This window comes from Zootoca vivipara, chromosome 8 (genome assembly GCF_963506605.1).
Source record: "Zootoca vivipara chromosome 8, rZooViv1.1, whole genome shotgun sequence".
NCBI lineage: Eukaryota > Metazoa > Chordata > Lepidosauria > Squamata > Lacertidae > Zootoca > Zootoca vivipara.
Genome location: NC_083283.1, coordinates 15,179,525 through 15,206,989, shown reverse-complemented (window position 1 = coordinate 15,206,989; position 27,465 = coordinate 15,179,525). Strand labels below are relative to the sequence as shown.

The following is a 27,465-nucleotide window of genomic DNA, read 5'->3' as shown; positions in this document are numbered from 1 at the left end:
TCGCGTCTCTGCTCCTCCACATGCAGCTGCTGGGTGACCTTGGGCTAGTCACACTTCTCTGAAGTCTCTCAGCCCCACTCACCTCACAGAGTGTTTGTTGTGGGGGAGGAAGGGAAAGGAGAATGTTAGCCGCTTTGAGACTCCTTTGGGTAGTGATAAAGCGGGATATCAAATCGAAACTACTATTCTTCTTCTCCTTCTTCTTCTTCTTCTTCTTCTTCTCCTCCTCCTCCTCCTCCTCCTCCTCCTCCTCCTCCTCCTCCTCCTCCTCCTCCTCCTTGTAACTTGAAGCCATTGGTTTGAGACCTGAATTCCAATAAGGAACCTGGAAAAAAGGAAACTGAGAGGAGATACGTCAGCCATCTTCAAATATCTCAAGGGCTGTCACATGGAAGATGGAGCAAGCTTCTTTTCTCCTGCTCTAAAGGGGTTGGGACCCGAACCAATGGCTTCAAGTTATAAGTAAAGGGGTTCTGACTGAACACCAGGAAGGACTTTCTGACATAAGAGCTGTTCAACAGTGGAACGATCTTCCTCAGGAGGTTGTGGACTCTCCTTCCTTGGAGGTTTTCAAGCAAAGGTTTTGTCATGGATGCTTCCCTGAGATTCTTGCATTGCAGAGGGTTGGACGAGATGACATTGAGGTCCCTTCCAACTCTAAGATTCTATGATTCTATGAAAACTCCAATAAGGTTCTGTTAAGGAGTGTTTGCTTCTTTGTAAAGGTAAGAAGGCCATTTCCACTATATTCTAGCTCAACAGAACACAGATCAATGTGTGATCCCAGTTATTAAAAAGCTAGTCTAAATGTTACAGAATACCAACCGGCAAGTCACTGCCTAGTACAGACCTGTTCTTATCTAAAGCTTCCCCTGTCACCTAATAAAACTGGCAATGGAATTGTTTCATAAAAATATTAGATTGTTGCTTTAAAAAAGAAATCTTCAATGTGATTGAAAACTGGCACAGGCGGGCAGTGGACCCAAAATGGGAAATTAATCTCCAAACCCCGAGGCTATCCAGAATGGAGTTATTGTAAGAACATAATAAGAGGCCGGCTGGATCAGGCCAAAGGCCCATCTAGTCCAACATCTTGTTCTCACAGTAGACAATTAGATGGCTTGTGGGAAGCCTGCAAGCAGGACATGAGTGCTAGAGGGTCCAAAAATGTTGAGGTATCTGTCCAAAAGCAGAAGGATCTAGGGAAGAAACAGACAGGTTGGATATGTGCTCAGCCTGTTCTGGAGAGGGCTGCACTTCCCATAAAGGATCTTCTGGAGTCAGATCCAAAGTTTTGGGGCAATCCATCTTTGTCACCTGAGACATAAGTGGCCTCTCTGGCTTAGATTGCTTTTTACCAGCTAAGGTTGGTGTGCAAGTTTCAGCCTCCCCCCCCCCCAAAAGCACCTTTTGGCACCTGCTTTAATATCTTTCTGATGCTGAGCAAAACCCTTTTTATCTGGCCAGACCTTTACAATTTTACACAGAGCTGTGATTTATAGCATGATTGCTGGGCTTGTTTTCCAACGCCCTGTTCCAAGGATGGGGAACCTTCAGCTCACTCAATGTTGCTGGCCAAGTCGCATCCACCCTTGTCTTTGGCCATGCTGAGGGAGCCATGCAAGGACCAAGGGAATAATAGAATCATAGAATTGTAGACCTGGAAGGGACCCTAAGGATCATCTAGTCCAACCCCCTGCAATGGAGGAATATGCTGTTGTCCTGTATGGGGATCGATTCTATGACCTTGACATTGTCAGCACTACGCTCTAACCAACTGAACTGTCCCATCACAGGTTATCCATCCATGCTGTGCTCTAATGCATCACAGCTTCATTTTTTAAAAATATATATTGATCACTTGATCAAGTGATCTGCTTTCAAGTTCTAACTTCTTTATCTGATGCTTCTTAATTTGTAACTGTACTGTATTTGTGATTTATTTTTATTTTGCACACTGCCCAGAGAACTCTTGTTACTGGAAGGCTGAGACACAGAATAAATAAGCAAAGGATGGGAAATCTCTTAAGCACAGAAGGAAACAGGAAACACCTACTGGAATAGATATTAGCTGGAATTTACACATCGTGCTGTAAAGACGGAAATATTGAAGTTTGTAACTGGACAGTCAGATGATCAGTTACAGCAACAGAGTTGATAGCAAATTAAAAATAAATGAAAAAAGCCAGACATTATCATATATATATTTAAAAAAACTCTATTGGTCATTTAGCATGAATAATAGCTTGCATATGGTTGCTAAAAGTAATGGTACAGTTGCCAAGTCGAGTGGAACAGGGGGAGAGAAAAGTCAGTAATTGAATAAGAAGAGTCGAGTGAGAAGTAATCTGCACCCTGGTTCGTTCTAAAATAGAGTTCATCCTACAGAACAGAAACTCTACACATCATAAATAACAAATGGGAAAGTTTCCTTGGGCTAGCTAAATATCCAGCAGAGTGAATTTTCATTAAAGAGACACAAAAAATAAATGAAACCATCAGTTGTGACACGATCCCCTGGGGGAGAATGTACTTCAGTCATAACCATCCATGTTTTATATCTCATTCTCTACTTATATCTTCTCAATAAAGCCAAGGATTCCAAGCCACGCTGGTGCAAACTGTAGCTACAAGTGGTGGGAATTGACCCACCGTCTGCAAAAATGACTGCATGGATCGTTTACCTAACCTGCACAGTGAAATGAGGCTTATTTACAAGTTTAGCTAACCTTTGGATGTACTGCAATCTGTCATGCACTCCTGACACAATCCATTGGATAAAACCAAAAAAGGTGCTTCAATGGCTAGTAGCTGTTGTTCTGCTTCAGGTGGTGGTGCTGGTAGACAGGTGAGGCATTTGGGATGGGCAAGTCTACGTGAGACTCAAGACTGGCATAGGTTTAGGATGTTGCTTAAGCAACAATTAACTCTAGGTTGAGCCTGTGTGGTTAGTGCCATCCTCAAAGTAGAATCATAGAATTGCAGAGTTGGAAAGGACCGCAAAGGGCATATAGTTCAACCCCCTGCAATGCAGGACTCTTTTCCCCGGCATGGGGCTTGAACCTGCAACCCTGAGGTTAACAGTCTCATGCTGTACCGACTGAGCTCTTATTTTTAAAGGGGCCTTGCTTGTTTCAACAGCTGCAGGCTCCTACTGCTTGGGGGAGATGATGGTTGCAACGGTCGCTTGTGCAAGTAGGAAGGCCAGACACATAGATTTTTCAGCAGGACTGCAATATTATTCTCTTAATTTGTTAGGACAATCCATTGACAAATGTTTAACCGACTAAAAATATACCTGTGATAGAAGGGAATGTCTTTTTCTAAGTCGATGGCTGCTGTTAACACATGGATGCAAGATCTAAAAACAAAGAAAACAACACGCATTGCTTCAGAACATTTAGTTTTACTCAGATGCAAATGTAACTGATGGACAAATAGACGAAAAACATATACATGAAGCCGATTTGTGATTGCTTTTAACCGGGTGGCTGCCAGTGCTATTTTTTAGTTGTGCATCTAGAATCTGAAGATGTAGTGTTTTGGACTGGTGGGTACAATTGCCTGCATTTGACAAAGCAACCAGTTCCCCCCCCCCCAATGCTTCCATTCCTTTCTGCACTTCTTCAAATTTAGCAAAGCCGTTCAACTACCCAACATGCATTTATTACGAGGGACATCTGCAGTCAGATGAATGTATTCATAACAATAACATACAAAAAGGGATATTAGGGGGAACCGCTTGCAAAATTGTGAACAGTGGTGCCTCGCTAGACGAATTTAATTCGTTCCACGGGTCTTTTCTTATAACGAAAAATTCGTCTAGCGAATCCCATAGGAATGCATTGGAATATTTTTGGATTTTTTTTTTGCCCATAGGAACGCATTAATTGAATTTCAATGCATTCCTATGGGAAACTGCGATTCGCTAGACGAATTTTTCATAAAACGAATTCGTCTAGCGAGGCAACCTCCGCTCGAAAAATCCTTTCATTAAGCAAAAATTTCGTTAAGCAGGGCATTCGTTAAGTGAGGCACCACTGTACTGTATATTAATCAAAATGGCATACAAAAAGGTGTCTATTTGGAGAAGTTTGTACTAAAATGCTGACGAGTTTTCATAAAGATTCTATTTATTATTATTATTATTATTATTATTATTATTATTATTATTATTATTATTACAAATGAATGAATGTAGGGGGACTGAATTCCAGAATCAGGAACATGAGAAACTGAAAGAACCAAAATTGGCAGATCTGCCTAGCCCTAATAATTCTTTTTAACCTCACCATCACTGTTACAATCTCAAAATACTAAACAGATCTTTGGCTCCTGATTTCATCCCAGCACTTCAACTGTTTCCTCATAGGTACTCCAACATCATTCTGTAGCATTTCATTTCTGTGATGGTGGATGCAAGTCATGTCTTCTACCCCTCAGACCCTCCCATGCGTTCACTTCCCAAGTATGGAAGGGTTGGCTTTGTTTACTCACTGTCATGGGCAAGACGAGGTGCAAATGCTCAATGGCACCCTCCACTGTGCCCTCACGCCATGGGTCTAGGGCAGGGATCGGCAACCTAAGCCCGGGGGTTGTTTAACCAGCCCATGGACCCCTGCTACCTGCTCAGTTGGCTCCCGTGCGCGGAGCAGAGCGGGGACCGCCTTCTGTGATGCTGGCCGGGCTCCCATTGGCTGCAGGAAGCTCCAGCAGCCAATGGAAAGCTGCGCACACCTCCTCCGCGCTGGAAGAGCACCAGAAACAGTGTTTGCGCTTGCGTTGCGTGTGGACACACACACACTAGGGCCCACCGCGGCGTTTGCGGGACCATGAACCGGCCCAAGCCACAAAAACTTTGCTGACCCCTGTTCTAGGGCCAAGTCATGAAGCTAAGTGACTGGACACTGGATTATAGCTCACACAAGTCAGAATTGTGATGCATTTCACTTTAATTTTTCAAGTAGGTGTTTAAGTAGGAAAGGTTTGTTAAGGAGACATATGTTTGTAAGAGAAGGCAGGAAGATGGATTGGACATAATTTTGTTTTACATTTTAAAGTCTGGAATAATTTATATGCTGTATGGATGGATTTTTTATTAACCTTTCCTACCTGTGCTAAAAGCTTCAGATGAGACTATTTTAAATATCAAATGCTCCATGCTTTCCATTTTTGTGATTCTATTATGCAAATTTCACTCATCTCTTCACTTTGAAACATCACATAAGCTTCAACCAGATTCCCCCCACCCTTAAAAGTCTTAAATAATAATAGAAAATGCAAGCATCTAAGCTTGTGGGAATGAGTTCTGTCCCACTGGATCGCAAGAAGTAAATAAGAGCGAGTAACTCGGTATTTACTTATTTGGGTTTATTTTTAATGTGCATTTATATGCACATCTGTCTCCAGAGCTTTGCAGACCACCTTGAATCCTACTTGATTCCTCCCCCACCCCCAGCTGTTTCAATTATCCCAGCACTACCTGAAGCACAAAACACCAACTGCAGCATTCAAAAGCAATTAATAAGAACATTCGGGCTCTGCTCACGTGTTATTTTATTGGAGGGAAAACTCCGCTTAGTAGGACACATACTTTGTATTGCATGGGGTGGGCTGGGGTGGGCTGGGGTGGGGAAAAGGAATGCAGAAAGCAAACACCCCAAATCTCAGGCCTGGTTTACGGTATATGGGATGCAAGCAGTGGAGAAAGTGTTTACCTGCATAAGTGCTCAGTGCCCCACTGTCACATTCAAACACTTAAGAATGTAAGATGAGCCTATTGGATCTGGCCATTGGCCTATCTGGTCTCACAACCTGTTCTGGTTGGGGTGATCGGATGCCTACGGGAAGCCTGCAAGCTAGACATGAGCACAACAGCACTCTGCCCATGTCAGGAATGAGCCAGCACCAAGTGAAGGTTTGCAGCCAGCTGCAGAAAGCAGCCAGGAACAAAGAGGCTTAGATGATAGTCAGGCAGGGGAGAGCAGACAGCTGAAGACTTCGGCTCTTCCTGACCCTGATGGACAGGCTGATAAAGCAGTAGCTGAGAGCAGGCTAGAACACAGTCAAAGCTCACAGGAGGCACAATTAGGCATGAACAAATTCAGAGACAGCCTCTCAGAATAGGAAGAGGTTGGAGCTGATCCACTAAGTCTGAAGAGTCGGCGAATGGGAGGGCTGCTAGATAGGAAGCAAAACAAGAGACGTAAGGGTCGTAAGTTCAATATCTTCTGTCGACGCCAGAAGGAGTCTTCAGAAGGGTCATCTTGAGTAATGATGCCGGAGGCTTTGTTAGAGCCGTCTGGAGCTATCTGTTTGTTTTCGCAATAAATCCTCCTTTTTAATTACCTATGCTTACTGTGTTATCAAGCGGGGAACCTGGACTCCTGACAGCCCACCAGCAGTTCCCAGAGACCGGTATTCAGAGGCATAATGCATCTGAGAGTAGAAGTAGAATATGGCCATCGTGACTGGTAGCCACTGATAGCCTTGACCACATTGAATTCGTCGAATGCTTTTTTAAAGCCATCTGAGTTAGTAGCTATCACTGCCACCATCACATTCCATGTGCACCATCCCATATATGTGTAGCATTAGTACACCAATAATTAGCTGCCCAGGTAGAGATGCTATTGGCATGTATATGCACATGGTGAAATGCATTCAACCTAGACCCCAGTGGGCAGGAGGGGCAGTGATGGAATCTGTTTTAGGTGCCATTCAGTAGCTGATTAATGTGTGCTGTCCCAATAGCAGTAAACTATGTATTCCAATAGAGAAACAGTGTGGAGTTCTGGAGTTTAGAATAACTACATCTGTCTTTCTGGGCAGGAATAGTTGGGTAATATACTCTTTTTTATATTAAAAAAACTGTTTTAAAGAAAGTATGTATACACTACACTGCAATACGATTAAGCTTTTGATGTATCTCATTCTGCAAACCACCCCACCTTTCAGGAACACATTGTAAGGTATAGTTAAGTGTTTGCCAGCAGAATGGAGCAGATATCCATTCTTTGACCCCGAAATGTATTCTGGAGGTTTGGAGTTTATTTGGGATGAAACAAGGAAATGCAGGAGAAGGGAGGAAAAGGAAGTCCCATCAGGCAACTTGGCTGACAATGGACAACACCCATTGCTTTTAAAGGTGTTTTAAATCTTCTGTTGACTTCTACCACAACATTGTCCAGTGCAATGAACAGAGTCTTGCACTTTCCCACCTCTCATTCTCCTTGATTTGGCAAAAAAAAAAAAAAAACAGCAGAAATTCTAAGCAACTTATTCCCTCTCATCTCATCCTATAACTTATTATGTTATTTAATGAGACCCAGTGTCACCGTTGTATTATGCAAGGGTTTTCTTTGTGGTTTTGCATCAACTAGTAGCGAATTTGCAAACAACCAGTTTAATGATGGAATCCAACTGATCCAAGAATTTCAAAGGGAATTGCTGGCAATTATCAGCTGTGTTCAAAGCATACTTATTTGATCCGCTCATTTTGATTATCAATTAAGAAGATAGTGCCAAGTAGGCAGTCCCTGAGTTTTAATTACTTTGAAATCTGCACAGACTTTTGGCAAATGACTTTTATTCAAGCTTGCACAATACACCTTCTAGCTCTATGATTCATTTAAGTTTGAAACAAAACAAAGCAAGTAAAACCCAATCAAAGCATTTAACTTCCAGTGCTTGCTTCGCCAAGGAACATTGACATTTGGTGTCCTATGATCACAGATCTAGGCATACATCCGCTGTGATTAGGGAGCTGCTTATTAACGCTGCCTTCCTTCCTCCTCCTCCTGTTTTTTAAGAAGGTGTTTTCATCTCTCAGAGTTTATAACTTTCCAAGAGACAACATGATTACGAGGCAGGAAAATGGCTCCAAGCAACTTCCAGAGGAGAGACAGCATGGCGCAACAGTGCGCGGCTTAGCATGGGAAGGATTAAAATGAAGAGAGAGGATTTAGCTTTAATTATTTTAACTCAAAAATAAGATGATTAATTAGGATCAGAAAACAAACAAAATACCATACGGCCAGGACGGTAATTGTTAATGGAGTGGTGAAGGCATTGCCAATTTGGTCTAGTATCTTCATTCTCTCTTCGTCTCACCCCATTAAAAAAATGTTGAAAGAATAATCCTTATTGCCTTGCCTTGCTGCTTCGTGTAAGGAATGCAAGGTAACAAAGGGTATCCTTTTTTGCAACCCCAATAACCCAGTAGAATGGCACTGGAAGGAACAGTCTGAAAGGAGGCTGCCACAGAAAGAGAGCAGATCAAAGTGAATAACCATCCTGGGGTGTCACTCTACTGCTTGCCCAAGGACTTGGAGATAGCTTCCCATGTTGTTATTGAGATATGAAGCTGCCTTAGAGCAGGCATTCCCAAACTTCGGCCCTCCAGATGTTTTGGACTACAATTCCCAGCATCCCCAACCACTGGTCCTGTTAGCTAGGGATCATGGGAGTTGTAGGCCAGAACATCTGGAGGGCCGCAGTTTGGGGAGGCCTGCCTTAGAGCATTGGTCCATCTAGCATAGTACAGTGCACGTTTGACTGGCAGCTGCTTCCCAGGGTCCCTGGAGGAGGATCTTCCATAACCTGCTCTTTGGCCATCAATCTGGAAATGCCTGGAACTTGGGGCTTCTTGCCTGCAAAGGTGAGCTATGGTCCTTTTCCTGCTGTGGCACACAGCTAGGAAAGTGACCTGGGAAGACAGCCACGCAAAATTCATAGCTTACAGTGCTCCTAGCCTGGTCCCTTTGGGATCTGTGGTCCAAAGGAGACTGGATTAGGAAAACCAAGATAGGCTGCAGGATTCATAGTGTGGAGAGGACCGGAAGGTCATCTGTTACTGAAATGATTTGTTGTCTTCAAAAAAGGAAATAACACACCTTAAACAAGCTTACCTGCCTTACAATGAGCTAGATCAGCCTTCCACAACCTGTTGCCTCTTCTAGATATTGCTTCAACTCCCATCATCTGCAGCCAGCCTGGCCAGTGGTCAGGGATGATGAGAGCTGTAGTCCAAAAAACCTGGAGGGCATCAGGTTGGAGAAGTTAGACTCAGGGCAGTATCCAGGAATTTTCATTTTCAGAAATTCTGCTGGGGTGCTATAATTCATGTGCACAGCTCATGCACCACTATAAACACATTGCAATTTACTGCGATAAAATGTGTGTGTGTGTGTGTGTGTGTGTGTGTGTGTGTGTGTACATTTTCTTTTGGTGTTCGTGTGTGATTTGTTGCTTAGAGGCACAACCAACACAGTGTGGCAGAAAATCCCCAGACCAAGGCATTTGACAGCACAAATACAGAAGAGTGTTTTATTCCAGCTTCACACTTTCTGTTTATCAACATGAAGTTCAGTCTATGCAACCCACTGTTTTGGTGATATAGTGCCTATCTGCTCGGTAGCCAGTCAAGGCCAGTCAAGCCATTTTGGCACCTGACCTGAGCCAGGAAAACCAACAAGCACCTCTCTCCCCCCCCTCCCCGGCCATAAAAATACAACAATAAATCAAATAACTCACCATTAGCCCTATGCTGAAAGTTACAAATCAGAGGCATTCACTTCACTCTGTCTGTCATATGGGCCCATGCAGCCAAATTGCATCATATGCCCTTCAACTGTTCTTCCTCATTGCAGGCCGCCCCACAACAACCCCAGCATCCGAGTGGTCAGAGAAAATAATTATAGAGAAGGGAATATAATCCTGAGAAATGCTATGAAGATGGGGGCTGCTGTTCTCCTTAGGGCTGCAATTCTAGACACACTAATTTTGGAGCAAGGTTGCTGCCACAGGTGCGACTGATGTTTACCAACTTGGATGCCTTCAAAAGAGGATTAGATGAATAGGAAAAGGCTTTCTGTGGCTACTAGCCATGATGGCAATGCTCTGCCTCTAGGGCTGTGGGAGGGATTACTGGAGGGATATTGTTTGCTTGTTTGCTTGCTTTTTAATATAGTTTTATTGACTTCCAATAGCATGCACACGAAAGTTCATACCAAAATTAAAACTTAGTTGGTCTTTAAGGTGCTACTGAAGGAATTTTTTTAATTACAAAGAGAGAGAGAGAAAGGGATGCAAAAAACAAAATCCCAGCTCGCCCCCTCCCTGCTACAGGACAGATCAATCTAGCGAAATTTGCCGAAGTCCAACCTAAGATTTGGGCACTTGCCAATATTCAGATTTGGGCACTTGGCAATAGTAGGGACCCAGGTGGTGCTGTGGGTTAAACCACAGAGTCCAGGGCTTGCTGATCAGAAGGTCGGCGGTTTGAATCCCTGGAACGGGGTGAGCTCCCGTTGTTCGGTCCCAGCTCCTGCCCACCTAGCAGTTCGAAAGCACATCAAAGTGCAAGTAGATAAATAGGGACCGCTCCGGCGGGAAGGTAAACGGCGTTTCCGTGTGCTGCTCTGGTTCGCCAGAAGCAGCTTTGTCATGCTGGCCACATGACCCGGAAGCTGTCTGCAGACAAACGCTGGCTCCCTTGGCCTATAGAGCGAGATGAGCGCCGCAACCCCAGAGTCGGACACGACTGGACCTGATGGTCAGGGGCCCCTTTACCTTTACTTTACCAATATTCAGGATCATCAGTAAAGTGTTTTATACAAGGATGCCATATTTCAACAAAATTGTCTACATCACTTGTATTATTTAATGCATTTGTTAATTTTTCTGATACAGTCTGTTTACAACGAGAGTGTGGCGAGATAAACCGGCAAAGGGCCCCCGGACGTTTCACGGTCTATTGACCCAGAGCCTCCCATGCCTTTATACTCATTTGCTGCCACCAACCAGTAACTGTACTGGTACACATATATTGGATCCCAGTCAGGTGAAAGGTAAACCAAACAATTAAGTTTATTTAAGATGATCTCACAAGCAAATAAATTCTTCACAGCTTCTCAGGTACATTTGCTTAAACTTATCCTTTCCTACTGTGACCCAGGTGGCGCTGTGGGTTAAACCACAGAGCCTAGGGCTTGCTGATCAGAAGGTCGGCGGTTTGAATCCCCGCGACGGGGTGAGCTCCCGTTGCTTGGTCCCAGCTCCTGCCAACCTAGCAGTTCGAAAGCACGTCAAAATGCAAGTAAATAGGAACCGCTACAGCGGGAAGGTAAACGGCGTTTCCATGTGCTGCTCTGGTTTGCCAGAAGCGGCTTTGTCATGCTGGCCACATGACCTGGAAGCTGTACGCTGGCTCCCTCGGCCAATAATGCGAGATGAGTGCGCAACCCCAGAGTCAGTCACGACTGGACCTAATGGTCAGGGGTCCCTTTACCTTTACCTATCCTTTCCTACTAGTTCCCCCAACGTCCTCCTGATTCTGAAATTCCCTTCTTAATTCTCTCTCAGACTCAGCACAATATATCCTCCCTGCTTCTGCCTACTGAGCTCCTATTGGATTCTGCCTACTGAGCTCCTATTGGCTCTTCACTCTCCCTTACTAATTAACCCTTGCTGGTCCCCTAGAGGTAAAACGCCACAGAGAGATACACAGATGTTCCAATCCTTTCTAGTTCTGTTCCACTCACTAGTAGGCACGTTGCTACTAAAAGAAAAGTAATTAGTTCTTTATAACAAAGGTCAGATTGCCCTTCTTTAAAAATAGTTAACAATCCCAAACTTGGCGTACATTCCACATGTTGACCCGTGATATAGCTTATTTCTGTAAAAAAACCCTCTATCCGAAGGGCTTTATATGTTCAGATGTCCATGTACTACCCTGTTTCTCATATTTTAAGACATACCCATAAAATAAGCCATAGCAGGATTTTTAAGCATTCAAGGAATATAAGCCATACCCCGAAAATAAGACATAGTGATAGGCGCAGCAGCAATGCCGGCCGCGGCAGGAGGAAAAAAAATAAGACATCCCTTGAAAATAAGCCATAGTGTGTTTTTTTGAGGAAAAAATAAATATAAGACATGTCTTATAATATGAGAAACACGGTACATGTGAAATGTTGTACCTATACTATTGTAGCCGCTGCTGGAGGGATGTGTTGACTAGATTCAGATCCCACCTTGCTCTGGTACCTGATGAATTGTACTTCAGAAAGTGTATGGGTCGAGGGGAACCCTATTCCTGACTTGTGGCTTTGAAGTGCTACCTGACCATCAAAAGAAGCTACTAGTGACATCCCTTTTTTATTATTTTTGCAAGGAGTAGCATTCAGAAACGGAAGCCTCCACCTGCATCTCAAAGTGCAAAGCCTCAACACAGATTTGCCACCTCGGTGAGAAGCAGGAATAAACCAGACTACAGAGCCAAGATATTCCCACGTTAAGGCCACTTCACACTCGGAGACAGAAAACGCTACCATCTCTACCTTGACAAAAAGGCTTTATTGTCTGCCTGAACCACTTAGAAGAATATTGCCTTTTTATCTTGACACTGGGTCCTTGACATTTTATGAAGACTGACAACCCACTCCTTTTGCGTCACCATGCAAATGATGTATCGCCAAGGACAGGTAACAGGCAGGATGGGTGTCGGAAACAAACATTAAATCTAAACCCTGGAGATTAGCGTCAAGGAAGAGAGCAAAAAGGTGTTCTATCTGCATCAAATACAGGAGACGACCTGTGCTGACTGAACTGCACCAAATGCAAGCATTCAACAGCGGTATTTTAGAACATTCAGTTCTGTTTAGATAGTGGAATGCTCTTTCTTCAATCACCAAATAAGAAATACACAAAGACCGTGAAGAAGTATGAAAAAATATGAAATATATTATAACAAAAATATAGCTAACAATAATCACTTAAATGGCTATAGCCTATGGCATACATTCCAAGTATAGTCAACTCTAAAGTGCAAAAGTTCACTTTGAAATCCTATGTAGTGTTTAGGTGATTGTACAATGAACACTCATAGGATATGATGTTTAAAGCAAAGTTCCTCAGTAGTCCCAAAGAGCAGCTTCTGCCCCCTCCTTTCTCATAACATGAAAGCACAACAAAAGACCAGGCAATTCTTGCAATGGGAGGGGTGAAAATGCCAGCGCACCTGACTGGCATTTATTTTATTTATTTATTTCATCAAAACACCGATTGATGGGGGACGGACAAAAAACTCAAAATGGTTTATGAAAGATAAAACCGGGGGGGGGGAGGAATCGAGAAAAATCTACAACCCTCCTTTAAAACACACAGAAGACAAAATACTAAAACAAATTAAATTTACTTGACCCTTACTTCAACACTGATGACAGGGCAACCTCCTTCTTTGTACCTGAGGGAAGCAGGCTAGTTAGGGGACTTGTGAGAACAGTGGCTTATATGCCTATGGTTTCACCTCATTTTGCCTCATGGTAGGCATAAGTAAAGAAGGGAAGAAATTTACATGTTGACGGTCTGGATGCAGGGTGAGAGTTGCAAAACAGAGGATACCAGTTTTGGCAGCAGCCCCAGAGTTGTTGTTTTTCTATTAAGTAGTTCTTGCCGAAAGGTCCTGTTTCCTTTTGTGTTGATGGCTTTTAAAGTAATCAGAAACAAAACTGCGGAACGTAGTCTAGGGTTTCTGGCAGTAACCAGTGTCTGGTTCAGCACCTGAACCCAGCCCTCAGGCTTCAAGTCAAAAGCCACCATTAGCAGCAGCAGAGAAATATGTGTACGAGCACATTGGTGGAGCATGATCTGCCAACACAATGTGAACTGCGTGTCTGTTTGGGGTCCTAAGATCTGGTCCACTGAGGTATGAAATGAAAAATATAAAACAGCACCAAAATAAAGGTTGAGATAGGGGTCAAAGAATAGATTGAATTAATGGAAGTTGTACAGGACAAAGTCAACGTTGGCTCGAGCCAATATGAGCAAATCTTCCATAAGGCTACACGGAGTTGAAGTGCTAAGAAAAACACCTGTGGCTGAGATTACTATTTCTAACCATTCTCACCTGGTTAAAGTCAGCTGACGTGTGCCTAAAAAAGAGGATTTCAGAAACCATTAAGTCCTCAGTGTCACGAAGTGGGGCGGTTTCACTAAGCGGGCATGGATTTCTGTATTCATTAGCCACGAGCCATGGAAAAACAACAATAAAAAAGAAATACTTAACATGAACATATGAACGTCTCAGAAGAGTAATAGAAAGCATGGAAAAGGCGTTTCTGGAGCATTTTCCAGCATCCCAACTTTCTCTACAAACTGATTGTCTGAGTAGTTAAGCATAGGCTGAGATTCTTCAAAGAGAATTCAATCACTATCTTTGCAACATGCACTGCAGTCAGTCAGAGGAGTCTTGGCATCAGTTGCTGCCAGGTAGAGAATTAGTCTAGCCTTGGGAGTAACAGGAGCAATTATTTATTGCTTGCTTCCCATCCAGATCCTATCAATTCTGAACATTCTGAACAACACCGGTGTCTTATTGCTGGTGTCTTATGACCAAACCCTGGTGTTGAAAATGCAGGTTGTGTGAATCCACGCAAAGTTCACCATACACACATCAAATTCACTGTTCAACCCGCTTTCGGCAGATGTGCACCAATGCAGGCTGAGTTGCAAGTCGGGGAGGTGGAGCAACAGGCATGTGCATGATCAGCACATGCAATTTCCTGTTCAAATCAATTCAGCCCACACTCTTGTTACAGAGGATGGCCTGCAGCTCAGTGGCAGAAGATCTGCTTGGCATGCAGAAGGTGCCAAGTTCAATTCCCAGCTTCTCCAAATAGGGCTGGGAGAGACTCCTGGCCTGAAATTCCGGAGAGCCGCTGCCAGTCTGTATAAGGCAGCCTCCTATTTGGTTATAAGAACCAGCCTAAATAGGAGATTAACTCCCAAGGGAAAATCACGTCTGAAATTGTTAGCCATGATTAGAACTCCCTTCCATGCCAAGCGAGAATGTCCAAGCAGGTGTTTCATTCTTCTTTGTTCATGCTATATGCATGGCCTGCTGGGGGTGGGTGGAATGCAAGAATAGGGGAGACACTGGTATTTGTTAAGTGGCCGATGCTTCTCCTCTCCAGAGGAGCAGTGTCTGCTATTCTATAACCTGCCAAGGTCATCACTCAGAGGTGGACTCAAACTGGGAGGCCTTCTGGGAGTTTGACCAGACCATTGCTCTAGTTTCCATGACTGCTGATTGGAAAAGCAATAAATGATTTTTTTATCACAAGCCCAACTTGCTTGTGAGGGACTCTGCCTTGCTCTATCCAGTTCCAACGTGATTGGTTCCTGGATGTTCCTGTCTCCTACAAAAATCCTTCCAGTGAGCTGACTTTCTGTCTGTGCCATGGAGTATAGTAGCTTCACCTACAATGCATTCACCCTTATTTCTTTCCCCTGTGTAGTCATGCAACCATTTCTGCCCCTGCAGAAGTCTTCTGCCATGCTGGCACCAGGTTTTGAGGGGCCCTGTGTCAAGATATCCTGCATGGGTCCCTCTGTCTTATATCTAGCACCAACACCCCCCCTCTGGGCTCAGTCCCTACTGTTGCCTTGAAGCACATGTGAGTGAAGAGGCAGCAGCAGTTATTGCTCCTTCTTCTGGTTCCTGCTATCCACTTGCCCTCTCCTATTTCGCCAGAGGGAGAGACAGCAGGCAGCCAATGGCAAGAAAAGTGCCAACAGGCCAGGGGGCTCTGGTAGACAGCTGCAACTCCCCTACTAAGACATGAACCTCAGCAGGTGCCCGGTAATGCCTACTACTGATGCCAGCCGCACACTCTCGATTTCCTGGGCAACCCTTCTCCACACCCACCTCCACCTGTCTAAGATGCATCCTGGGAATCTACCTTGGCTTCAGTTCTCTGCCTGACAATTTCCCTTTGACCTTCACTCATGTGTCTGACCCTAGAAGCTGGAGATGTTACCTTCTATCCTCTGTGACATGGCTCTGCAAAAGCAGCGCGTAAGGATCTCAGTGGGTTTGGAAACGCCCATTGTTTGCAGCTGAAATAACCCATCATAAAGAATGCTTACACAAAAGCTGTAACTATTTCTGCAACTTATGCAGAGAGTTATGCAAGTTATCCAGCCAGTTATTTAAGCCCGAGACCCGAACCCTAAATTAGATTCAGAGATAGTAAATCTGGAGATGCTTGTGATGGCTACATAATTTGCTGAGAGACAAACAAGTGCTCAAGCTGTGACTTTCTGTGTCCTCTCGTGTCACCATCCCCAGAACAGACTTTCGACTGTGCAAACATAATTCTTTTGGTGTTAGCTGGCCGGGTGAGGGAAAGGAGGCAAGTTCCCAGCCCTCTAATACAAGACACAAATTAATACAAGACCTCTCCAGAGGGTTCGATCTGTGCTAGCAATGAAGACAAAGTTCTTCCTACCATACCACCTGCAGAAAATACACACAACTATTCACAATTAACTTTCCGGCTCACAAAGAAGCCAGCTCCAGAAAACAGTCTCACGTGTTCTTAAATGGGATTACACAATCTGTAATAGGGGCAGACAATGTGGTGACCTCCATTTGTTATTGGAGCACAACTCCTTTCAACTCCAGCTAGCATGGCCAATGGTCTGGGATGATGGGAGTTGTAGTCCATCAACATTTGGAAGATACCATGTTGGCTTTCCCTGCTCTATAACAAAAACTAATATCCTGTATTGACAGCTTAGATTCAACAGCCGTGGTGTTCAAACTGTGTTCCAGGGAACCCCCTCGAAAGTTATCGAAGTCCCTAAGTCAGAAGATCAGTAGTGATGAATGAGTTTCACTGAAGGACAGCTTATCCATACATGACTCGTCTTTCCCCACAACATGCAGACACAAGAAAGTGTTGGGTATGTCCTATGGCACAACTCTCTCCTCAAATGGTGAGGCCAGACAAACCTAAAATTAACAAGGCGTGTGGTAGAACATGTCCCAGAATCCTTTGCAGCATTCCCTCTCTAGACAGAATTCCTTAAGTGGTGAGAGCCACCGCTCTCTAGAAAACTCTCCACAACATCCATAGCTCAGTTATGAGTGAGCCTGCTGTATCCTTGAGATCACAACATACTTGGATATAAATAACTGGTTTATACAGAGAGTTAGACAATTGGTCTATCTTGCCTAACACCTGTAACTCCAAGGCCTCTGGTGCAGATCCTTTAAAAAAAAAGCATGCCCTATACCATTGAATGTTGACCTGTTTAGGACCCTCAAGTGTTATGCTGCTTGCACATGTACTATTGAAGCAAGAGACCCTGCACATAGCAGAGGGGTCTGTGCAATACAGACTGGCATCATATGGGCAAAGTGGCAAAGTGTATGGGTAGCTGAGGAAACTCAAGTTACTTTTGCTAAAAAAAAAAACACCACAGGCTTTGCCGACAAAAAACATACACCCATTTTCAGCCAGAAAGCTATAAACTCTTGAATTTACATTCCAATTGTCTCTGAGGACCAATTCAAATCTTCAGCGTGGTAGGAAATTGGAGCGAATGACTGGAAAATGAGTCCACCTTGACATGTTCCCCTAACATCTCTCATCACACCAGGAGTGTTCAAACACCATAATCCACACTGGAAATTGATGTCATAAAAATCACTTTGTGAGGATTATGCTGTTTCGGTGTATCTCACAATATGCAGTGTGTCAAGGTGAACTCGAGTTTTCACTAGTTCCTCCTTGATGTGTTAAGCTATCCTGGTTAAGCAAGGATGCAATTCCATTCAAGAAGCAGGTGGAAAGCATGGAATCTGTACTTAGAGCATGCAGACATCATTTGCCAGTACACAATGGACTTGTAGGAAGGAAAGGTACTTCCCAGGAGTCAAAAAAATCATGGCCAGGCTTGGTAGCCAACAATTGCTTCTATCAGGTAGTTGGAATGTAGTCAAAATGTGCCTTAGTACATATACAATATGCCTGTCCCTTTCCACCGAGCAACCACAACCTGCTCTGCCCCTTTGCATTGCATTGAGGAGTCTCTTTAGCCTATATGGTCTAAGTCTGAGTCTCTGCACCTCTCTCTCTAGAAATTAAAACATGCCATCTATTTCTAGCAAACGTTTCGTATGTTGGGGGCAGGGGGTTAGATCTCAAGCCTGAGTGATCTATGCTGTGCTCTTACTAGAACTGGGAGATCTGCTAAGCAAAGCAGGGTCCAGATTTTACCATTAAAAAAAGCGGGGGAATACAAGTGAGGAACACAGATGTAAGTTCAAGGCCAGGAAGGAGTATGGGGTGCAGTGGGGGGATGAGTGTTCACAGCCTTGCCCTTTTGCTTTCTACTAGGGATAGTCAGAGCTGCCAACTTTGGTTTCTTGTTTTTCCAATCTTGGTTTCAGCTCTCTACATTTCCTCATCAGTTTATTAAAAAAACCAAGAGTGTGGATTTCTCCTAGTGTACACATTTTCCTATGCAATTTCCCCTAATATTGTGCATTTTCATAGAATCACAGAATTGTAGAGTTGGAAGGGACCACAAGGATCATCTAGTCCAACCCTCTGCAATACAGGAATCTTTTTGCCCACCACCGGACTCGAACCCACAACCCCGAGATTAAAAGTATTGTACTCTAACAACTGAGCTATTTTTTATTTTTTTTTCCACTAACATGTGCATTCTAATGTGTACTGTCCTCTAGTATATGAATTTGTGGAGAACTACACTGCAAAATTTGGAAAAGTGAAAATTTCGATCAACAGCTGTGTGTCAGGAAATGAGAATTAGGAAATTCGCCTCTAAATGTCAACTGAATAGAACTCAAATGCATATGTGGTGGAAATGTCCTGAAATATGTAAGTTCTGGAATAACATTTATGAAGAACTTAAGAAAATGTTAAAATGTACAATCAAAAAAAGACCGGAAATGCTTTTACTAAATATAATACCAGAAGACATTAAAACCCCAAATAGAATACTGTTGATTGGCAAGTTTGAATGAAAGAATATTCGCAGCTAGAAAATTTACTGGAAGAATTAGAGGACAAACGAAACAAAAAATAAAAAAGGAATGGAGGATATTTGATGAGTATATAAAGAATAATGGTATATCCAAAATCCTAAAGGCAGACTAAGGTTGAAACTAAATTGAATTTAAGGGAGGATTATATGTACCGGTAAATGGAATATAAGAATTGTGTGATACAATAAGGTGAACATGCATGGATTATAGAGAGAATAATTGGAAGTCAGTTAAAAGAAGACATAAATGAATGGTTTTCATTCTTCTTAATCCCCCTTTTTCTTGTTTTTGTTTTTTGTGACTATATTTTGGTTGTATGAATAGATCTTCAGAATGTGCTGTTTTTTTGTCTGTAATAGTGTATGTGTATGTTGAGTGTTTATGCTTTTAAAGAGAGAAATTAATAAAATTTATATTAAAAAATAAATAAATGTGAACTGAATAGAATCCTGCCCCCCATTCTTACTTCTCACAATTATCACACTTTCGTGAATGCCTGAAGGAGGCTTATGCATGTATAGTATATACAGATCTCTGCTTGCCTATTTCCAGACATGGTTTCAAGATGTCCTCCGTCAGTTAGCTGATTAAGAATTGGCTAGGAAGCTCCAGGTGGTTAATTGATAAAATATATATACCTCAAAAGACAATTCCTTTAATTACATGCATCTGACATCTCTCTATATATGTTTTATGAGATAATAAATACATTTTCACTAGGTATCCACCGGAGCCATATGGCAGCACACAAGAGAGTTGAACAAATTAGGTATAATGAGGCTCATTAAAATAAGCAAGATCTGCTATTAAAAGGACTTTGGGAACTTGAAAGATAAAGGTTCAGAAGTCTGTGTCATGGAAAGATATGCCCCACATCTCTTTTTCATTCTACTAATGCTCTGCCAAAGCTGTTGACGACCTTGAGCAGCGAGAAAAACAACTCTTAAAACAAACTGGCATCTACAAAAAGCCTTGTATGAATGAACAACTCTAGTCTAGAAACTCTAGTCTAGAAGGCAGGGCAGGAAAGGAAATGCTAACAGGAAAATAGTAGGATGCAGGTCAACATTCTGTCAATTAGTTGTCTCTAATTCCCTCCAATATGTCAATGGACTCATAGGGAGCTGCCCACTTCTGAAGATAGACCAGTGATTGATCTAACTGCAAGGAAGTGCTGCGTACACATTCAGAAATCAATGACTTATGCGCATCTTCAGCCAACAACGCTACAAGATGAAGCACCTCCTTTGATCGCAAAGGAGAAGGAGCCAAGATTGTGCCTTCCAGATGTTGTTGGATTCCAACTCCCATCACCACCAATCAACATGGCCAATGGTGAGGGATGATGGGGGTTGTGGTCTACAGCCTGTGGAGTCCTCCACATTGGCTACCCCTGCAATAAAGGGATTGCCTCCACCTACCCAGCCAGGCTGGCCATTGGCTCTCCTCAACAGGAAGCATTAGAAAAGCCTAGTGTTAAGGCTAGGACTTTTGCTTTGTCAATGATAACCTTTACAGGCTCTTTTTAGCTGCTTAGCTCTGGCTTGACGGCTGCCTATGGAACAGCTTTGACACTAACACAAAAACTGTCAACTTTAGTTGCTCTCAGGCCGACAGCTTACCCAGTTTCATTGCCTGAAGTTTTGTAATGTCAATGACTGATATATCCCAGCTAGACGCTTTACAGCTGGGCCAGTGGACCTTCCTTTTGAAGCACATAGCAAACTAAAATTCACTCTGAAGCTGAAAAAACCCTCTAAATTATTTTGCTTTAGTAAAGCCAAGAAGAAGAAGAAGAAGAAGAAGAAGAAGAAGAAGAAGAAGAAGAAGAAGAAGAAGAAGGAGGAGTTGTTGTAGTTTGGATTTGATATCCCACTTTATCACTACCCGAAGGAGTCTCAAAGCGGCTAACATTCTCCTTTCCCTTCCTCCCCCACAACAAACACTCTGTGAGGTGAGTGGGGCTGAGAGACTTCAGAGAAGTGTGACTAGCCCAAGGTCACCCAGCAGCTGCATGTGGAGGAGCGGAGACGCGAACCCGGTTCCCCAGTTTATGAGTCTACCGCTCTTAACCACTACACCCCACTGGTTAGCCACATTAAATCTGTTACAGCAGAGCCGCAAACAAGGAGCAAACGTGTACCATGGAGTAGGCCTCTGTGGTTTAGCAAAGGGCCACAGCATCTGTTCTGAATACAGGTGGTCCCAGGTTCAATCCCAGGAGAGAAATCTTGGGAGTGCCTCTTTCATTCAGTGCGGACAAATACTGATCTAGATGAACCAATGGTCTGGCATGGTATAAACGCAGCTTCCTGTGATTCTAGGGCCTGTTTCCTCAGACGTGAGCGAGCTCTACTCCATAAACATTTATGCTGCAATGAATCTGCTGGTCTTTAACAAAGCAAACAGAGTCTTGTGGTACCTTCAAAGTCAAATAGATGGGCGATTAAAAAAAAACAAACCCACACTGGATTCTGTGGAGGCAGGCAATGAGGAAGCTCGAAGCGATTTGGTGGCATGACCAAGGTCGTACAGCGCCATTATCCAAACTCATGTTTGCCAGGGGACAGTTCGCTGGGAGTCTCCTCCTCCTCTAGCCTTCTGTGCTTGCTCTGGTGGCTTCCTTCTTAAGAAGATTCGACAGAAGGTAAAATGCTCCCAGGGTGCCTATTCTTTGAAAAGACTTCTCTCTCTCTCTCTTTCTTGCAAAATAAATAAATAAACTGAAACCCAATGGATGCCTCGGAGCTGCAAACAAATGAGGCATGGAGAATTTTGCTAGATTTAAATGTTTGCAGTTCTAAAAGTCTTCCCGGTGCCCTTCTGCTTCTCTTGTGTTACCTGAAGGCTCCTTGCACAGCTATTCTCCCAAGATTTTACACAGCTACATCCACTGAAGACCAATCCCTGGGGAAGCAGTGATGGGGAGTATAAATTGGTCGGTCTCAAAGCAGCAGCGCATTAAATGAATGTAACTAAGCAGCATTTTATTTTGACGCACTTCTTTTCCAAAACTCCCACTTTGCTCCTCTGGTCTTTCCCAAAACCTTGAAGATTTACCCTTGCCCGCACTTTGTTCGCTGCTCGCTGTCACGTTCCACATTCGGCACTTAGCTTCCCCTCTTCACCTTAGGCGCTCTCAACATCCATATTCTTGACTGTTCCAACCCTGCTTGCACTCACATCCACACTCTCTGGGCTGGCCCACACACTTGACAACTCCCGCAGGGATTACTGGCAAGCCGACAGCCCAGATGTTATGAAATGTTGCCTCTCCTCTGGGGCCACAGCATCCAGCTGCAGCAATTTCTGCTGCCGCCGAAGCTGTAAATGAGATTCCACTACGATGCCAACTGCAGTAGCCAAACATACAACCCTTGCGTAGATCCAGAAGTTCGTATAATATTTCTTAGCCTGCAACTGCATGCCCATTTAGAACTAAGTCCCATGGGAAAAAGAGCTTAATTGTGAGCAGACATCCTTCGGGTTGAACTGTTAAGTGCTCTTAATAGGATTGGTATCCAGAATGAAGACAAAGGTCACCCTGCCAGCCATTCCACATCTGTATGGACCCACTGGAGATGGGGGACCTGTGGCCCTCCAGATGTTGTCAATTTCCACCAGCAGTGCCAATGGTCAGGGCTGATGAGAGTTGGAATCCAACTTCTAGAGGACCACAGGTTTGCCATGCCTTCTTGGCTCTCCCATCTTCGCAATCTCTGTTAGGAGGTGACCGTGAACTTCCTGCCTCCTGTTCCGTGATCTGCTACCGAACTCTCAAGTGCTAACGAACCTTGAAAAGTGGAAGCAGAGGCTTCAGAAAGCAACTACCGTGGAAAGAAGACAATATACAAGAGGACTGAGATAATTTAGTTCTGGTCTACTTCTTTTTCAAATAGACCCTTGCCAACACTTGGCTTCTTCAGAAACTGCAACCTCCGTCCTCCTGAAGGCTAGAAGTGAATATAACTTTGGTCAGGTGCAACTTGACTTTTCCAGCTATTGTACCTAGTCATTCAACTGAACAGCCGTGCAATTTTGAACAGGATCTTCCATGCTAGGAAAGGAATAGCAAGAGAAGCAGAAAACCCACTAAGAACAAAGCATTAGGACCAGGAGTTTGATGCTGGAAAGATTACATATCTGCACCGTCCTAGCCTTTTGAGTACAAGTTTGTGTGTGTGTGTGTGTGAGATGTGTGTGTGTGTGTGTGTGTGTGTGTGTGTTAAGGAAGACATTTCTTAACTTTAGAGAGTAGGTGGGATTTTATTTTATTTTAATTTAATTTGTATACCACCCTATACCCATAGATCTCAGGGCGGTTCACAACATAACATCACAATATGAAAAACACGAAATGCATATGGTTGGTTTAGAATAGATAACAGGTCCAGATAGCAGGTCAACTGGTCCAGGCCTGAGAACCACCTCAAACACCCAACCTGCAACATGGAACCCACTTCTGCTTTTGATGGGTACTTAAAAGTACTTATAAAACACACTGCAAATCCTAAAATGGCAACAAAGCTGAATATACATAATGTTACTTTGGGCACCACTGCTACCAATGCTGTTTTGTCCCTGCCTAGTGTCACCGTGCCTGAAATAAATCAGCTCCCCAATTAGGAACATTCTGATTAGAATTTTGAAAAATTGTGAACGGACATATTTAACTACTTGCCTATCATATTTAATGCTTGGTGTACAGTTCAGAGGACAAACAGTTACACTGCAATAATTTCACCCAGGATTTTCAAAGGTTTAAAATGGAGAGAAGCAGGTTCTTAAAACAGGTGTGCATATCTTTTTCTTATCAAGTGCAACAGGTCTGCGTGAACCCCTTCCAGTCAGACTCCTGGGCAGATCCATGGCTTCTCAAAAGCCCTCCCACCCCAAAATATGAGATTGATAGTTAATAGTTGTTTTAATACGATTAAGTGATGGTTTCTTCAGAAGTGGGTCTCTCACTGCAGTCTCATTGGGGCAGGGAGGGAGCAGTAGTGCTGCGATCTGTATGGTGCTACATTTGTTTAGATCAGGAATGGTGAAACCCATTCCAGACGGAAGGCCACATTCCCACATGGCCAGCTTTCAAGGGGCCATGGCATGGCCCACTGCAAAAATACGCAGAGCAGTGGAAGTGCCTTTTACCCGTGCACAGTAAGTAGGTCACATTCCAGTTGTGAAAACACCAGAGGTTTCCACATCGCTACAACACGCATTTCTTCACCCAGGGAAGCCAAAGGCATGACCACAGTTCAAGCACACAGTACAGCACTCAAGAAGAGGGTGGGAGGAGTTGTGGTCAAGCAACCTTCAAATATCTCAAGGGCCGTCACATGGAAGACGGAGCAAGCCAAGGGCTTTGAGTTACAAGAAATGAGATTCCAACTAAACACCAGGAAGAGCTTTCTGATGGTAAGAGCTGTTCCAACAGTGGAAGAGACTCCCTCAGGAGGTTGTGGACTCTCCTTCCTTGCAGGTTTTTAAGTAGAGTTTGGATGGTCATCTGTCATGAATGCTCATCTGAGATTCCTGCCTTGCAGGGGGTTGGACTAGATGAACCTCAGGGTCCCTTCCAACTCTACGATGATTCTATGATTCCTGGGGGCCAAAGAGAGAAGGCTGGGGGGCTGTGTTTTCCCCCTGGGCTGAGATTTCCTACCCCTGCCTTAGATGGAGGTAGATGGATGAGCTGGTTGTAAATTATGTGCTATGCTATCATGGATCCTTTGCAGATGGGACATTTGCTCCATGAGAAAAAGTTGTCTGGGGATTAACTATGTTACTGCTCTGGTTGGTGGAAGATGGCTGAGGGTAAAATGATTACATGGGAAAATGCGAAGGTTGGTTTTTCCTCCCGAGACGTTGATGCACAGCTTCTGATTCAGTGATTTTGTAAACCTGCTAGTGATATTTCAACTGACATGTGGAGTTTTTATTGCATTTTTTTGGATGTGATGAGAGAGATTCGGGGTATTTTGCTCTGCTGCTAATTTACGGTGCTTTACAAGGGAATCTCAACTGCCTTTTTTTGTATCTGCTTTCCATTTTGAATGCTCTGTCCTAAAATTAGCTTCTCCTTTCCAAGAACCCTGTCCACATCCTCAGGTTGCAGAAACCAAACAATATCCACAAAAGTCTGACTAGACAGAGCCCTTCTGACCACCAGTATGGATTCAGTTACAGCTATGGCATCTAGGTTGGAGCAGATGCAAGCAGTTTGTTTTCCTGAAAAAGTACTATGACAGACGATGCCTGTCTTTACAGCAACATAACCTCCACCCCAATGAAAAATGATATCCTCAGAGTCCTTCTCCCTCTAGCTTACTACAAAATCTCATTCTTCCATCTCCTTTGCAGGCTGCATTTGAAATTTCTGACTGTTTCCCCAGCCAGACAGCCATGATGTGTCATAGCTAGTAGCCACCAGCCATAAAAAGCCATTTTTAATATAAAAAAGAGAGGTCTCCCAGCCATTAATGTGCATTGAGGAAACATTTCTAGCTATTAGGTAATCCAAAGACTAGACAAAAGGTCATCCCCTTAATTGATAGCCATTAAACATTATTCGAAGTCCAGGCTAAAAGGATCATTAGTCTGACACAGTATTTGGCATCTTCTTATAACCTTAACTGCATGAGCTGTTGAGTTTAATATACGGTAGTACAGCTATAACAAAGATGATCTAATGGCCAGGAAACTAAAATGACAAGGCGCTACTTTAGGCGCTAGTGAGCAGTTTCCTGAATTGATTGAACTTGTCAGGAATCTGGCAACTGAACCTTACAAGCCTGGAGCCAGGTCAGGTTCATGGAAACGGCAGTAAAAAAATTAAATGGCAGTAAAACTTTGTTTAAAGAAAGGCCAAGGCAATTTGTATTTACACCTTTCCAGAATGCCCACAGCACCTCCCACCAAATGGCAGAAAGTCAATTACCACAATTATCAAGTCTTTTGAAAATCCACTCCCTTATGAGAGCAGAAATGCTTGTCTGAGTTGCAAAGCTGGAGAAGCCACAGCTGATTGTCAGAGTCAGGCCCTGCAAATCAGCTGTTAGCCCTTCACCGCACGACTCACACTCCAAAGTGTGCACTAAGGCATCTTCTGGCCTGTGCACCAGTGCTCCATCTGTGCCTGGCTGTTAACCAGAAGGCTGGTGGTTTGAGCCCACCCACGGCAGTGGGGAGGATTCCTGCATTGCAGGGGGTTGGACTAGATGACCCTTGGTGTCCCTTCCAACTCTACACTTCTGTGATTCTATGACTCTAGAAGCTCTCCAGATGCAGCTTGAGTACATGTCCCATAGCTTTGTTGTAAGGGTGGTTTATTGCTTGCAACTGATGTTGGTAAGCCAAAGAAAGGCCTGACGCCTTTAAGTTTAGACTTAAAAGTTTTATGGTTTTATGACAGAAGACACAATCATATTAGTTTAAGTTAAGGAACGGGGGAGCAAGAGGTCGGAATGCAAACCTGCTCTCCATCACTTGTCATGACAATGAGGGCATCACAAAGGCAGAAGACAAGAGACACCTTCTATTCCCAATGCAATAGGTTTAGTTGCACTAGATTCAGTTGAGGGAAATTATTTATGTGAGTTTCAGCTAGGGGGCCAGTTTCTCTGCCTACCACTGCTCTGTCTCTCTTTCTGTGCCCTGTGCAGCTGCAAACTTCAGGTCACCTATTCCTTCTACATGCAAGGTATCCTGATAGCAGGTAGAGCGCCCGGATCCTCCTGCCAGAGTCCTTAGTGCGAGAACTTCATATGAAACCTCCTTGACATCTTCTACGCATCTCTCTCTGGGAACCTGCACATTACCCACTGCATGGCTGGGAATTCAAGATCTACGAACTCTGTTTTTTACCAGAATCAACCAGGACCAGGTGCAAAGTAGCAGCTGCAGGGGTGCAGAAAGACACAGAGAGTTTAAGAGCAGCACATGCTCAGCCTGGGCATTTTTCAGAATCGGAACCGATAATGCAGTCTTAGCACCCGGAAAGCTGCTCAGTGTCACACAGCCTTGTTGACACGGCAAATCTTATCCCAACTTAGCAGGCAGTAAGCCCTGCTGAACGCAGTGGGGGTTACTTCTGAGTAAACGTGCATAGGATTGCACTATTGGTAGAGGCAGCAGGAGGGAGGCCTTTAGCTGCTCCTATTGTTAAAAAGCAGTGTGACCCTAGTCTACATGCTGCCAGGCTGCTCGCTTTCATTGGCTTGGTTTGGACAGAATGATAAGCCAAACCATTGTTGTTTAGTCGTTTAGTCATGTCCGACTCTTCGTGACCCCATGGACCAGAGCACGCCAGGCACTCCTGTCTTGCACTGCCTCCCGCAGTTTGGTCAGACTCATATTCGTAGCTTCGAGAACACTGTCCAACCATCTCGTCCTCTGTCGTCTCATTCTCCTTGTGCCCTCCATCTTTCCCAACATCAGGGTCTTTTCCAGGGAGTCTTCTCTTCTCATGAGGTGGCCAAAGTATTGGAGCCTCAGCTTCAGGATCTGTCCTTCCAGTGAGCACTCAGGGCTGATTTCCTTCAGAATGGATAAGTTTGATCTTCTTGCAGTCCATGGGACTCTCAAGAGTCTCCTCCAGCACC

At 43.9% G+C, this 27,465-nt stretch overlaps 1 protein-coding gene across 4 annotated transcripts in view; it reads right to left on the bottom strand.

Annotated features, from left to right (window-relative positions):
- SAMD12 (sterile alpha motif domain containing 12) overlaps positions 1-27,465 on the bottom strand; it is a 199,078-nt gene that overhangs the window by 54,204 nt on the left and 117,409 nt on the right. For 2 of the 4 annotated variants that reach the window (XM_060277651.1, XM_060277652.1), the window contains exon 5: positions 7,254-9,036. The exons of 1 other annotated variant lie outside the window; for it this stretch is intronic. In XM_060277651.1, the coding sequence (XP_060133634.1) occupies positions 9,005-9,036 (32 nt within the window). In that variant the 3' untranslated portion in view covers positions 7,254-9,004. Of the gene's footprint in view, positions 1-3,298; positions 3,362-7,253; positions 9,037-27,465 lie in introns of those variants that run through there. One more of the 4 variants, XM_035124405.2, reaches the window with a different exon arrangement.